General features: G+C 40.0%; 1 protein-coding gene across 1 annotated transcript; it reads left to right on the forward strand.

The window, feature by feature from the left end:
• Nucleotides 1-145: 145 nt before the first annotated feature.
• On the forward strand, nucleotides 146-14358 carry FAM199X (family with sequence similarity 199, X-linked). The gene is made up of 6 exons (XM_075054278.1): nucleotides 146-438; nucleotides 3336-3555; nucleotides 5335-5484; nucleotides 5816-5977; nucleotides 7096-7356; nucleotides 8272-14358. Exons 1-6 carry the CDS (start codon nucleotides 251-253, stop codon nucleotides 8440-8442), a joined length of 1152 nt encoding a protein of 383 aa, XP_074910379.1. The 5' UTR covers nucleotides 146-250; the 3' UTR covers nucleotides 8443-14358.
• The last annotated feature ends 1074 nt before the right edge of the window (nucleotides 14359-15432 follow it).

Here is a 15432-nt window from a genome sequence, read left to right on the forward strand (position 1 = left end):
GGGCCGCGTGCTGGGGGCGGGGCCGCGTGCTGGGGGCGGGGCCGCGTGCTGGGGGCCGCCCTCCGTCCTCCGCCGCGGCAGGGGGCGCCGTGTCGTCTCGCCATAGAGGGCCGGCGCCGGAAGGAGCTCGCCGCGCCGGCAGCCAGCCTGAGGCGCGTCCCGGGACCGGCCGCTGATGGCGGCGCTGGCGGCTCGGCCGCTGCGTGCGTGAGGCGTTCGTCTCCCTCTTCCTTCTCCTTCTCCCGCCGCCATGACCGAGGAGCCGTACGAGAAGTTCCTGGCCCCCGAGGAGCCGTGCCCGCTGCTCTCGCATCAGCACCCGCCGCGGGGCGGCAGCTTGAGCCTGAGCGAGGAGGGCTGCCTGGACGTCAGCGACTTCGGCTGCCAGCTCTCGTCCTGCCACCGCACCGACCCGCTGCACCGCTTCCACTCCAACAGGTCCGGCCGCGGCTCCGGGGGGCCCGGCGGACCGCGGGCGGCTGGGCCGCGGCGGCTCCGTGATGCCGGGGGTGACGGGGGCCGGGCCGGGGCTGAGGCTGAGGCGGCCGGAGGCGCGACGGCGGCGGCTGCCGCCCCTCGCCGGGGGCCCGTCGGGCTGCCCGTGAGGCAGCGGCGGGGTCGGGGCTGCCCGTGCTGCCTGCCCCCGCTCCCCTGCCCGCTGCCGGCCTGGGAGGGGGTGACCGCGCTCCGGCTGCGGCTGCTGCGGGCAGCCCGCCCGCCCGCCCCGGCTTGGGTTGCGCTTCGCTTTGGCAGGGTTGTGTATGAGCTTGGTCCGGTCTTGGCTGGTAAGGGTACGGTTGTTGGCGTGAGATTGGTTGTTTTTTAAGATGCGTTTATTCCTCTCCGAGTTTCTTCAGACGCAGCTTTGAGCGCCGTAGGATGGGCAGCTGGAGAGTGGTGCGTTTACAGTAATTAAAAAAAGCAGGCCTTGCGTGGACACCAAGCAAACCTGTAGGGGTTTGGAATGAGTCAGGCGGCTTGGTAACTGCAGCGATTCTTGCAGAAACATTTCCATCCCATGCTACTAATTAAGGGCAAATTGTTCTGTCTGTAATTTGTAGGAAAGGCCTATTCTGAAAATGCAAGTGCAGCTCTCCAAAGAAATTCCAGTTGTGCTTATAAAATTAAAACTACAGTCCTGCTTTTACCTAAAAAGCTACTCCTGCTATTATTTATGCACAGCATTGAACTTGAATATAGCAATAGGTTTTTTTGAGAATGGTTTTCGAGATTTCAGTCTCGAACGTACGTGTGGGATAGTTTTAGTTCCTGTTCCAGAGCTGCGAGATACTTTTGCTGGTAATGAAGAGTGAATAATAAGGTAATCTTTCAATTAAATTTGTATGAAATTATGGATATTACACTTTAAAAGTGTCATTCACAAGAGCAAGCCCTTACTTATAGATTCTCAAATGATTCAGCATGAAGGGCCTCGATCAAATATGATACGCTTCCATGATCTAGTTCTTATCTCCTAAGACCCAATTGTGACATAAACAGTAAGATGTATTCGTAGCATATCTGTAACATAAATGTGTGATATTCACCAAATCATACATTTCTCTTTGTATTGTCTTTTACTCCCGAGTGTGTTATCCAGGCTTGCTCATTTTATAAACCCAGGTTTGTAACCCAGGCTTCCTGAGTGGGTATTTCACTCCTTTGGGCAAGGACATGCCATGTCTTGTACTGATGAAGCCATTGCAGATGCACAGTTCAATCTGTGGTGTTCACATAAGGCTTTCTGTTTTTTAAAGTTATGAGTGATTTTAATGTAGTTTCCACTTCTTGTTAATCCAGTTCACCCCAACAAGTACAGCAGGGCCCCCTAGGTATGAGAACGTGAGGGCTGACTGCCTATACCTGCAATGATACTGCATACCTGGAGTGTCTGTGCGTACTTGGCTGCTGGTAAAGCCCCTGTACCTCATCCTGTGTTTTGATAGGTCTGGAAACTTTTGTCTACTCTACCTTTCCTTTCATTGTTATTTCATGAATACTGAAGCTGCAGTTAATGTTCAAAGGCATGCTGTGTCGCCATGTGTGTGTCACCATATTCTACTCTGTACTGATTGATTGCCCTGCCCGCAAAAGTCTGTGCCAGTAAAACATCGCATGTGTATAAGGGATGCAGAAAGGGAGGGAGGGCAAGATCTCCTGAATCTGCTAAAGGAAAAGTTTTTGAAATGTATTTAACATTGGATTAATTCACTGCTGGCCAAATAAATGTGGGAGTGAGTCCATCACAAACATATTTAGCCAAGCTGGTGTGCAGCTTAAATAACGACGGTGAGGACCAGCCTTTCTGGGTAATGGCATTGCTCAGCTTTTGCAGTTGGGTAGAGGAATGTTTTTCTAATTTTGCCAGGCTGAAGTGGATAGGCTGGTGGAAAAGGAGTTGATTGTGTGGGTTTGTGTGGTGAATTTTAGAAGCCCTTTTCAAATTGTTTTGGCCATATTGCAGTGCTGTGCTGACTCATGGTTGTCTCGACCTACTTTTTACCAATATGTAAAATAAATCCAGATATGGAGACTCATTTCATGAGCTTGTTAAATTCTGGCTTACTCTCATTAGATTAGAAAAACCTGTTCTGTGAAGTTTGAGTCCTCAATTGCTTTCCTTTAGCAGCAGCATTAACTAGCTTGTTAAATGAAATTCTGAGGGGAAAAGAGTGCTTAGTTCTGGCATGGTAGCATTTTCACACAGGTAATTTTCCCATTTTGCACTGTCTTATTGCAACAGCATGTCCAATGTTTTTGGCATTCACAGTTGAAAATAGTGAATAATGGAGCCTTGGTTATATACATAATGTCTTTCCTTACTAAGCCTTAGTTTTGTGGGGGATTATCAACCTCGAATTTATTTTTGACTCCTATTTGTCTTGAAGTCCAATTGATTTACTTCTTAGTTTTGCTTATTTCAATTCACATGGAACTTTAAATATCCCAACATATGGGAAATTATATTTTTAGTTCAGTGTATTTAAAACAACCAACCAACAAGAAAAAAAAGGCAATGTATACACTACAGGAATCATGGCTCTGGGTTGGAAACTGTTAATATAGTAAAATAAAGGTGTAATTATATGAACTTTTTATGCATTTTTACCTTGCTGTTTTTAATGCTGAATTCCCTTTGGTGTTCTTTATGGACCTTTAAAAATATTTTAAAATGGAATACTTCAATTTACATAATTATAACTTAGTTCAATAAAATCAATGTGTAATGTTACTGACAGGCAAAGTGGAGATAGTTTTATGAGGCTTAAAAGAATTTTTCAGGACACATGATGCCAATGTTTGCTGCTTTCTCTTTGTTTTGTCCTGTTTTGCAGGTGGAACTTGACGTCTTGTGGAACCAGCGTAGCCAGCTCAGAGTGCAGTGAGGAGCTGTTCTCATCGGTTTCAGTCGGTGATCAAGATGACTGTTACTCTCTATTGGATGACCAGGAGTTCACCTCTTTTGATTTGTTCCCCGAGGGTAGCGTCTGCAGTGATGTCTCCTCTTCTATCAGCACGTACTGGGATTGGTCAGACAGCGAGTTTGAATGGCAGGTAAACTAGTTCCACTGTAAATGTAAAATGTTGTATAGACTATTAAGTGCTGGATTTAGCTTTAATTGAAAAGTCCTTGGCATTTGTTTTTTGGTAAGTACTGAATGTAAGAGCAGATATCTGAATGTTCAGCGATAAAGAAAATGTTTTGTTCCATTTTATTCCAGTATTCTTAATCTGGAGGAGACACTGAAGGTCAGCTCTTCAAAGAGACATGCTTATATATCATGGTAGTTTGGTTTTAGTGACCAGCATGTGTCTTGTAGCCATGAGCTTAGATCCTTTGTACTGAGGATCTGCCCTGGTAATGAAATCTGATTATAGATGTCTGCTTCCCGTGATTTGGTTGTATTAAATCTTCCTTTGGAATGGCGCTGGCACCTAGGTAAAGTGTAGAAGCTCTTGCCATAGCCTATTTCCATCTTTTTTTCTGGGCCAAGTAAGAGTACAGAGCTCACTTTGTCTCACCAGGAAAAGTGTGAAAGTGAATCACGTCCTCCTTTTTCTTAGTCTGTATTGGATGTAGTCCTGGTCAGGTATCTCCAGTTTGTGGTAGTCTTCTTTGTTCAGCAGTTTTTCAATTGTGATATGCAAATCTTTTTATATATATAGACTTAAACTGACTTTTTACGTTATAGACTTAAATCAACTGTGAACGTATACATAACTTTGAAACAGGAAACATGGTGCTTCAGAATATACAGAGGAATACTTTTAAATTTTGTCATAAAGCTTAGTCAAAGCATGTACAGAGTCTTCTAAATGCAGAATAAGGACTGAAAACACTGATTTCAAGAATGCGCACATCCTGTTCCCATCCTGTTCCAGAAGATGCAAATGAACTTCAGATAACATGGACTGAGATTAGCTCTGAATTTCTTACTGTTTTAGTCTAACAGCTAGTCGCTATGTATATCATATCACAGAAGTTACAAGTGCATTTGTATAACACAGCCTGTAGGAACAACTCACATTGGATCCCAAAGATTCAGAGCTTCACTGAGTTGTGAAATTTTAATTGGCTGATAAACTCATTGATTGTTTTGAAAAGAAGCAATTTCCCATGTCTTAGTTAGCTGACAGCATGTTTGATTAGTAACTAGCTTTTTTAAATGATTCTTTGTTTTTTAAAACAAGCATTTCTTAAGAGACATACTTGATTGGACTTGCAGAATTTTGGAAAGACTTTTTTGTAGCTTTTTATGGTGTTATCTGGCAGAATCTAAGCATGAGTAATCCGACTGTCACACTTTAACTGGAAGTGCACTCAGAAATTACATGTCAGTTGTATAAATGAAGCTAGCTAAAGTTCTGTAGTTGCTTCTAGCAAAATGACAGCGATTTTAATTGAATTGTCTTGTGTAATTGTGGGGTGTGGTATGAATTGCAAACCTGCTTTGAAATTATCTTCTTTAGACTTATGCTTTAAAATGGGAGGTTTAGATTTAGGTTTGGATTGTAATGGACAATTTACACTGATGGAGAAAGGAAATAGTTGAAATGCCACATGATTCTGCTGTTCTCTTAAATGCAAATTTTTAAAAACAGGATTCATAAGTAGAGAATAGTGTGAATTGAGTTTGCTGTATTTACTGTTTGTTGGAAGGTTCAAAGGAGTACTGCAGGGTTATGAGTAATTATTAAAAAGTTGTTAGAGTACATAGATAAGCAATGCTTTGCTAATTTGATGGTGTGTTTTGAATTGTTAATGGTGTTAGAATGATTTTAAATCTGCCTACTGTATTTTAAGGCTTTGTTCTTTCTCTTGCATATTACAAGTTGCCTGGCAGTGACATTACAAGTGGGAGTGATGTACTTTCTGATGTTATACCTAGTATTCCAAGCTCTCCTTGTCTGCTTCCAAAAAAGAAAAACAAGCACAGGAATCTCGATGAACTTCCATGGAGTGCAATGACAAATGATGAACAGGTGAAATTGACTTTTTTGCTATGTGAGAACTGTAATATACAGAAGAACTGTCAATCGGTGCAACATCTTAAAAGATATACAGATTGCTGTAGGTGTAAATGCAGACCTATGCAGTACTACTTGATTGTTGAAACTAAATCTTCTTGTCTTTTGCATCTGTAGTAGGCAGTTTAACGTGTACTCAAGCTTTCACCCTGAGTTTTTGAGGATACACAATGAGGCTAGAATCATAGGATATGTGATATTTGAGTACGTTTTATTCTGTTGGTCCACCCTTTTTCCTTTAGAATCAATAATACTTTAAAATGACCTGCCTTTCTTCGGGTCCTAGGTTGAATATATTGAATATCTGAGTCGCAAAGTCAGTACAGAGATGGGCCTTCGAGAGCAACTTGATATTATTAAAATTATTGATCCTACTGCTCAGATATCGCCTACAGATAGTGAATTCATTATTGAATTGAACTGTCTCACAGATGAAAAACTGAAACAGGTGAGTTAAGGTTTGTTCATTTGACTTCAGGGTTTCAGCATCTGATATGTCTTGCAAAATCTCTTATGGAGTTGTGATCAATTTTTATACATAATCATTAGATATAGGGAGATAACACTAGAGCATAATATTGTCAATGAGGGAAAACAGTTCAAAAGCATGTTGTTGTATGTATTAAACCTCTATATGAAAGACTGGTTATATATTCTCAATACACGTTAAGCCTAAGCTGGTGTGCGTGTAATGAGTTATGCTGTGGGCCTAGTACTGCTTATGACAAAGTGTATTCCACTTCATGACCATCAGCTGGTTGAGCATCTTCATTTGTTCACTGTATATAAACTAGTATTTAAAACTCCTAAAGGACTGGAGTTCATTGGGGAAGACCATAAATTTCAAAAAGGGATATAGAAAAATGTGTTTTAAAGGTGGTACAAAATACAGATTATAACAAAGAAGGGTACCTGATTGGTACGGTAGATATATGCTACTGTTGTCTTAGTCTTTGTACTATTGTGGTGTGTTGTTGGGAAAAGATGCAGTATCCAAACTGAACTCCTCAGTGTTACTTTGTATTTGTGATTATGATGAAGATAAAGATTGAAAACAGAAAACATTCACTGTTTTTACGGGCTTGGCCTATTTCATATTTCAAACATTTTATAAGTATCTTCTTAAAGTAGAAGAGTACTGCTTGCCTTACACCCACTTTTGTTTGAATATATATGCAAAATAAAGGGTTTTGATACATTGGGTACACAGCTTAGTTCAGTTGAACTTGACTGATATATATTTATATATGTATGTATGTTTGATGTTATTAGTATAACTTATTGTTATGTAGTAGAAAACTTGGGGGGCAGGGGGGGGGGGGGGAATCCCAAAGCTTATTACTTAGTTTTCTTCCTTCCATAATGAAGTAAATATTAATTTAGTTCTTAGTTAAGTTTTCTTGATGACTGCCAGATGGCTTGGGAGTTAAGCAGCCACAGAAAAATGTTTTAAAAGACAACTGATCCAATAACTTGATCATTATTAACAGGCAATACTCCATGAAAAGGAGTATCTCAGTACAGTATTTATCAGGCTTTAGTAATTCTGCTGCCTCTGTTCTAAAGGTGAGAAACTATATCAAGGAACATGGACCTCGTCAACGGTCTGCAAGGGAAGGCTGGAAGAGGAGTAGCTACAGTTGTGCAAGTACCAGTGGTGTGAGCGGTGCTAGTGCCAGCAGCAGCAGTGCCAGCATGGTCAGCTCAGCAAGCAGCAGTGGTTCTAGTGTTGCTAACTCCGCTTCAAACTCGAGTGCCAACATGAGTCGAGCGCACAGTGATAGTAATTTGTCCACAAGTGCTGCAGAAAGAATCCGGGATTCAAAAGTAAAGTTTCTCATTATGTACATGTGTATTAAGCTGTCTAACTTGTTAAGGTTGCTTATGTGATCTTAACTGGGATATCTGTACTGAAGGACTATGGTTAGTAACTGAGGATCTGCTGAAGTTATCTAGCTAAACCAATGCTGACTGTTTCCTCTGACATGACCATAAGGAATTTAACCTTGTGCTCTTCCCATTATTTCTAAGTGAAAGCCTGATGTTTGTATGTAGTAGATCTTCTCATTACTTTTGTTTAGAATACGGTGAGTGCGGGTTGAAAATGGCCTTATGCATCTAACTTAATTCTTTGAATGAACACACAGTTTTACCCCCCCAAAATTTAAGATTGATCAACCTAATCTAGGCATAATTTCTGGATGGTAAAGACTATCTTGGGTTTGGGGTTTTTTTCCCAACCAGAAGTTGCATCAGGCTTTTTGAAGCTTCTTCAGTTTATTCTTCCAACATGTCTCATCAGATTACTTGGTGAGGAGTGACCTGTCGAAGCATGTTTCAATTAAAGTAGTACTGTGACACTTGTCCTGTCTCCATAATTTCAATTTCAGGTGTAGAGGAGAAGAGCAGTTCCTGCTTGCTCTTAAACATCTCAGTTTGTTATTGTAAGTCAGTAATATTTCCCCTGCAATAAAGATTCTTCTGATCAAAGGTTCAGCTATGCAACATCACAGGGTGATGTTGTGCCTCACAACTCAGACGTGGTAAATGGTCTTGATAATACTAGATACGATTTTGGATTAATGTTTGCACCACCTCTGAGAATTCGTTTTAGTTATTTTTCAGAGCAGACATTATTTCAGAGGTTAACTTATATTTGCCAGCTTTAAAGGTAGTTTCTAATCTACAGAACAAAATCTTTTTTTTTTTTTTTTTTTGTGTGTGTCTTTTGTCTTTTGACAGAAACGTTCCAAGCAACGGAAACTACAGCAAAAGGCCTTACGCAAGAGACAGCTGAAAGAACAAAGACAAGCTCGTAAGGAAAGACTGAGTGGATTATTTCTTAATGAAGAAGTGCTATCTTTAAAAGTGACTGAGGAGGACCATGAAGGAGATGTGGATGTTTTGATGTGACAGGGGTGAATTTATCAGTGTTCTTTCTAAGCCTTAAATGTATTATCCTTATTGTTTACATATATTTCTTGACCAAAATTTCATTAGTGTTAACAATATAAACCAGATCTTTTCTCAAGTGTAATTTTGGTAAGAAGGTTTAAGTATTGAGTAACTTCAGCTTTTTGAGACTAATTTTGCAACAAAGACTTCAGAAACTTAATTGTCTTCTGAAAAGCTGCTGAACAGATACAATTTTAAGGAAAGTTGAACTTGTCTAACATGCTAACTTACTTGCAAGGCCTAAGTCTAGGGGTGCATTTGGATGACACTAAACATGTATTACTATGCTTCAGCTTTTTTGTTTTTTCCAACTTGTAATGTTACATTTAGCTTGTTCTGTCTTCCTTTCCCATTATTAGGAAGATTGTTTAGCATGAGGAAAAAAATTTTTAGTTCTATAGCGCTTTCTTTGTCTTGCGATTTATCACAGTACTTTGATTTTGTATGATCCAAGAGCAACTTCTAGAAAAGGACTTATCTCAAACTACATAGAAAACAAGAAACAGAACTTCTCATGCAGGGAATCTGTAACACAAATAACACCTAATAATGTTCTTTAGGAAGCAGAATTAAAAAAACCAAAAAAACCAACAACTTGCAAGCTTAGTCTTCAGAAAGTTATTTTGCTGCTCAATATCTTATAGTATGATTGTTACTAATGGTTGACCAGTACATCCCTAGTATTGCTATGAAAAGATTCAAATACAAACATCATTTTGCATTGAAAGTACACTAATCTGCAATTAAGTTGTCTAGGACACTACAATAGTTAAAAATGCTACTGGAAACAGAAGTGAAAACAAGTGGCACACAACTTTGGTGGTTTTTTTCCCCAGAATCATATCTAGATTCATGTTGGCAGGAGAACTTAATTAATGCAGCTGTGCTTTTTAATTGTATGTTTAGCTGAGGATGTGTCTTCTCTGTGGGTTGTTACACCATTACATGTTTCAGAATTCTGCTTTTGTTGTCTATCTGCTTTTGAAATTTCTCTTGCTAAGAAAATGAGGTAAAATTGTGGCTTTCATGTAGGAACGTAAAAGTAGTTTTAACCTGTTTCCTAATTCTGACAATCTGTTAGGTGGCTTTTGTCTTTATCTTGGAACTACTTGTTACAGAACTCCTTCCCCCCCCAGCTGAGAAAAATCATACTTCTAAATTTCAGTGTGAAACTTAAAGGAGTATAAAAATATTTTCTAGTTCTGAGTTTAGGAAGTAATTTTTCTTTGTCTTGATCCTTCATTACTTTCATTTTGCTCCTGTGAATTAAGGAGTTTGGCAGTTTGGTGTGGGCCACAGGTGCCTGTAATTGCAGGATATAGCCCAATCCTGCAGAATTGCATGATCAACTTTATATAGGCCCCCTCACATTCATTTTGCATGTCCTGCACAGACTTAGCCCTGACAGCTGAAGTATTTTTCCTTCAGAAGTGGCATTCCTTGTAGCCTCAAACTAAACTGACCAGTAAAATATCTGAAGAATGGCCTCTGAAAGGGTTTCAATAAGAAATAAATGAGGTCCATAGTCAAACTAGTATGTCTGAACTTAGTCACTCTTACTGCTGCTAGACAACAGGTACCCAGACTTGGCCATCGACTGATAAAAAACTATGTAATGTTGTTTTAAACTTGAGTGTTAGCTATCCCATATGACCAGTTATTTGGCCACTAACCAGAAGTGAATGTTGCCTGTCAGTATTTGGTTGTACTGCATGAGAGCTGGTTGATGGCGCTCTCCCTTCTAGAAGAAATACCCCAAACTTCTTAACAGTGTACAAGTGACTGAGGATTTAGATTGACATAAATCGGGAGCTTCTTTTAAATATCTTGGAAGAAAAAATTGAATTGCTGTCCGTTCAGCTAATTTCAGGGTGCAGCTGTTGAACTCTTGCAACTTACCATGGCTGTAATGGATGAATTCATCATAAAACATTTTGCTGTGTGTACACTGTCACAGTTCAGTACAACCTTTATTTTTTGCAGTGACTTTGAAGTGTGATTCCTGCCCCCCCCTCCCCCCAGTGTCGTGGTTTAACCCCAGCCAGCAACTAAGCACCACGCAGCCGCTCACTCGCTTCCCCCCCACCCAGTGGGATGGGGGAGAGATTCAGGGGAAAAAAATAGTAAAACTCATGGGTTGAGATAAGAACAGTTTTACAGAACGGAAAGGAAGAAACTAATAATGATGATAATAAGAATAATAAAATGACAAAAATAATAAAAGGATTGGAATATACGAAACAAGTGATGCACAGTGTAATTGCCCACTACTTGCTGACCAATGCCCAGTTAATTCCCGAGCAGTGATCCCCCAGTTTATATACTGGACATGACATCCCATGGTATGGAATACCCCTTTGGCCAGTTTGGGTCAGCTGTCCTGGCTGTGTCCCCTCCCAACTTCTTGTGCCCCTCCACCTTTCTCGCTGGCTGGGCATGAGAAGCCGAAAAATCCTTGACTTAAGTCTAAACACTACTTAGCAACAACTGAAAACGTCAGTGTGTTATCAACATTCTTCTTGTACTGAACCCAAAACATGACACTATACCAGCTGCTAGAAAGAAAATTAACTCTGTCCCAGTTGAAACCAGGACACTGATGAAAAACACACACTTAATACCGTAGAGAACTGAGACACTGAAATGAATTGTAAAAAAGGCGCGATATCAGCGTGGTGGAGCATGAAAGTGTGTCACTTACTGAAACCCAGAACATAACACTATACCAACTACTAGAAAGAAAATTAACTCTATCCCAGTTGAAACCAGGACACTGATGAAAAACGCACACTTAATACTGTAGAGTACTGAGACACTGAAATGAATTGTAAGAAAGGTGTGATATCAGCGTGGTGGAACATGAAAGCGTGTTGCTTTATTCTGTTTCAGCAGCTCTTCAGTGTTTAAAATCTTTCAGGCTTTGTTGAGAGAAGACCCCCTCATTTTGATGAGGTACAGTTCTTTTTGATCACCTGTCTACTAGCTTCCAGAGGTCATGAAATGAGGGAGGATAGTATTTCCATCTTGATCTTAGCGTGAGCATGTAAGTATAAATTAATCTAAGTGGTTAGATGGGTCCATTTGCTTATCTGTTACATTGGATGAAAAAGTCCTGGGTGCCACAGTAGCTGATTGTGGTATGTCATCTCCAGCTGGGTACTTCAGTCACTTGTGTGACAGTTAAAACAATAGAAGAGAGTGGATTTCCAGGGGTTCCACGGTAATAATTTATAGCTTTGTAATCTTGTAGTCCCAGGATGCTTATAACCTAAGAAACTCTGAATGTTCTGATAAGACTGCAGAATAACATCTTGCTTACCTGAATGTTGTCTTTGCCAAGTACTTGGCATCTCAGAGGTTCAGGCCTGAAGTAGCTGTGGGATTCAAGAGTTCCCACATACTTCTACATGTTTGCATTTTTTTCCTGTTTCTCATCCTTCTGAGTTCTAGTGACACACTCATTTTGTGGAGGGGGCAGGTGTTTTTGTCAGATTCTTGTCTTTCCCTGCAACATGCTGTGTGCTTACTCAGGGAAGTGGTAGAGGCACCATCTCTGGAGGTATTTAAAAAGTGTAGATGCGGTGCTTAGGGATGTGGTTTAGTGGTGGACTTGGCAGTGTTAGGTTAACGGTTGGACTTGATGATCTTAAAGGTATTTTCCAACCTAAATGTTTCTATGATTCTATGAATTTATATTGGATATCCTTGTCATTAGTCAAACAGTTGGAATTTTAATTAAACCTGGTCTTGCTGATTCGAGTGTTGGCCATTGTGGTTACCACTTTGTTTTACAGAAGTTATCTACAGATTATTGGCTTCAGATAGATAAAGAAGAGTAGCAGACTGCCAAAATCATGCATTCTTATTAGTGCTTTTTCAAAAAAGAATCAAATCTCTGCTTTTTATTCATAGATAAAAAATGTCAAGGTTAAAAGCAAAATAAGAGACAAACAAGAAAAAGCTCATACTTGTATGGCTCCATAGTACTGAAGCTATATGTCTAGGTGCTTTGTACCCACTGTAATATGAATGTAATCAATTTACACTCTGTAACATTAATGGTTTGCTTCCATGGTAACTTTTTCACTAAAAAGGCTTAGAAGGAGCACTGAAAGTCTGATTGCAAGAGGACTGTAAACAATAGAGAACATTCTTTTCTAATATGATTTTAAATATGAGGAAGAAAGCTAGCTTCCTGACAAACCTGTCTAATTTTTGTGTGTGTATCTAATGTCATCCTTTGTCTCTGTTAAGATAATATCTATTTTTCTTTATCTGGGAAACTGATTAAAAGATGGTTATAGTATGCTCAGTATGGGATGCTTACTAAGAAGAGCAAGAGAAGTCTTTGCACGACTTTCCTGGGCTTAACTTTCAGTTCTCATTTTGTGGTCTGAAACCTGTGAAGATCATTCTCTGGGGAAAAAACAAACCAACCAGCCTGCTTGAACTTACTCATACGCATTTACATCAGAGCTCATATACAATATAGAAATATACAAAAATGGCAATATTTACTGTGCATCTACACTGAATGGCCTGAAGCCATTTCTTTTCTCCTAACAGTCTTTTCAGCTTTGAAATCAGTCGATGCATTGGTCTATAAATATTAATAAACCTGACTGTTTTGGGGGCTCTTGAAGTTCATTCTTATAAGCCAGATTTTCATGGAAAATGTTGTTAGATTTGTTGGCTTAATGGTCTGTAGCTTACTGATCTTGCAGTTCTTGGGCATAGAAAAGACAAGTCAACATGCGATTTTCCATTTAAGGTTTGCAAAGATAGTTTATTAATCTATCAAGGGAAAATCATAGTAATATTCAAAGCTTGTCTGTTTTGACTCTTAACTCTGATTAATCATACTTGCATTCTCTCATCTGGCTAACTTTAAAACATTTCCAAATTACAAATAAATTCTTCAATTAAAAAAAAAATAATTGTAATGTTGAAGCCTTGAACGTAGTTCATAACCAAAGCAAGGGGAAAGTGGGTTTTGTGAATTTTTTTTTTCTTTTTTTTTTTCTGTTTTGGGGGAGAGATGGGAGGTATAGATTAGAGCATATGGTACTGCTTAAATTGAGAGTGGTTTTTTTCCCAGGTTCTCTGCTAATTGTATTGCTAAAATGCACTTTTGTATAGAAAACTGTCCTCTGTACATTCTGTACCTACTTTACACAATGTTTATAGAGATTTTTCTGAAGTTGTGAGGGATTTACTGAAAGCTGCAATGCTGGTGACTGATGCTGTTGACTTAAGTTTTCATTGTACTTGAAAATAGTTATGTGCATATTGAAGTACAGGTTGGAATTAAAATTGATGACATAGCAAAGTTATTCTGATGAAACTATGTGGCATCTTCTTCAGAGCAGGGGCATTCATATATACGGCTTGCATACTCACTGTTCAGGTAGAAAGTACAAATAAAGTGGCACGTTAACTGTTCTTTGACAGAAAGCAAATCAGTCCCTCTTTAACCGGTGTGGTTTGTTATCCACAAAATCTGATCAGAATTGTTTCATAGGAAAACAATTATTTGTTGTGAATGATACAACCCAAGATCTTGTACTGAAAACCATCTGTCCTTAATTTTTATTTCTGTGCCAGGGGATTTTTTTATATATATGCTATATACTATGTTGCTGTGGGCATAGGAAGTCTAATCACTTTTATTGCCAGCAATAACTCTGAATCTTCTTCTGCTGTCACCCTCAGTACCCATAGCCATCAAACCATGACCTATACCGTGATGTTTAAAAGCCCTAACAAGCTGACAACCTACCATGCTCTTACAGTTCATCATGCAGGCACCTGTGTGGCACTATTGTAAATCCAGATCTCATTTGCTACAGCAGAAGCAGGTGTGCTTGGGGATACCAGAAGTTGCAGTAATGCACACCAAGACATGCAGCACCAGTGAGGACACGGCAGTGGCCGTGGCTTTGCTATCACCATTCTTTCAGTAAGCTCCAGTGAGGACAGTTGCCAGCCTGTATATTCTGTGTTGTTGCCTTCTGCAATACTGAAGTTTCAAGTGTAGTATTATGAAAATTCCTTTTTTTCCCTTGGAATCCAGCACAAAAATCCTGAAAACCTGAGAAGAGAATAGCTGGCATAAGGATGTATTCCTCAGTGTTCAGAAAGTCTCCTGCAGCACCTCAGGGATGTAAAATGCCTTGTTCATCCCAGCTAGGACTCATCAAATGCTTACGGAAGTTAAAAGTGACCAAATGTTACCATCCCAGCCTGTTTTTATAGATACTGCGGGATGGAGAGGGACAGGTGAGGGCAGAAACACTGCATATCACAGCAAGTCTTGCCAAACTGTCAGAGACCTTTAATTGTTGTGGAGTCTGTGACTGGGAGGCTGCAGAATGTAACTGCAGAAGCTGTTGCTCTTGGGATGCTTTGCCTTCACTTCAGCAACCTGCTTGTGTTTTTTGTTCGTTTTCACCCAAAGGTGAGTGACAGTGCAGAGTCTCTTGCAGCAAAACAGATTGAAATGTTGCCAAGAACCTCGATCTGTTGTGGTGGTCGCTTGTAGTAAGGACTTACTGCTCCCTGGATAGCACCTAGAAGGAGCAGGGAAGTTGATGCTTATGCTTTCTGAATCACAGGAGCTCAGTGAGCTGGTCTGCCCTGCTTTGGACTTCTGAACTTTCCCAGTAAGTCCTGTTGCAGCAGTTCATTACTGAGGTAACAGTTGCATGGATGAGTTGTTAAACCTTCTGGCAAGCAGCTGCCTATCTGTCAAGTGAGGTCATGTGGTCACAACTAAACACTGCTTGTTATGGATCTCTTACTAAGCCTCCTTAAGTGTTTCTTCATTTATCTCAAGTGTATCAAGTTTCACTGCAATGAGAAAGCCTTGTTTGATGGCCAAACACTATTTGGGCACAGGCCAACCCAAAATTTCCACACTGGCAAAACAACTTGATAAACTTCCTTTAC

The sequence above is a fragment of the Buteo buteo genome, chromosome 22 (genome assembly GCF_964188355.1).
Source record: "Buteo buteo chromosome 22, bButBut1.hap1.1, whole genome shotgun sequence".
Taxonomy (NCBI): Eukaryota; Metazoa; Chordata; class Aves; order Accipitriformes; family Accipitridae; genus Buteo; species Buteo buteo.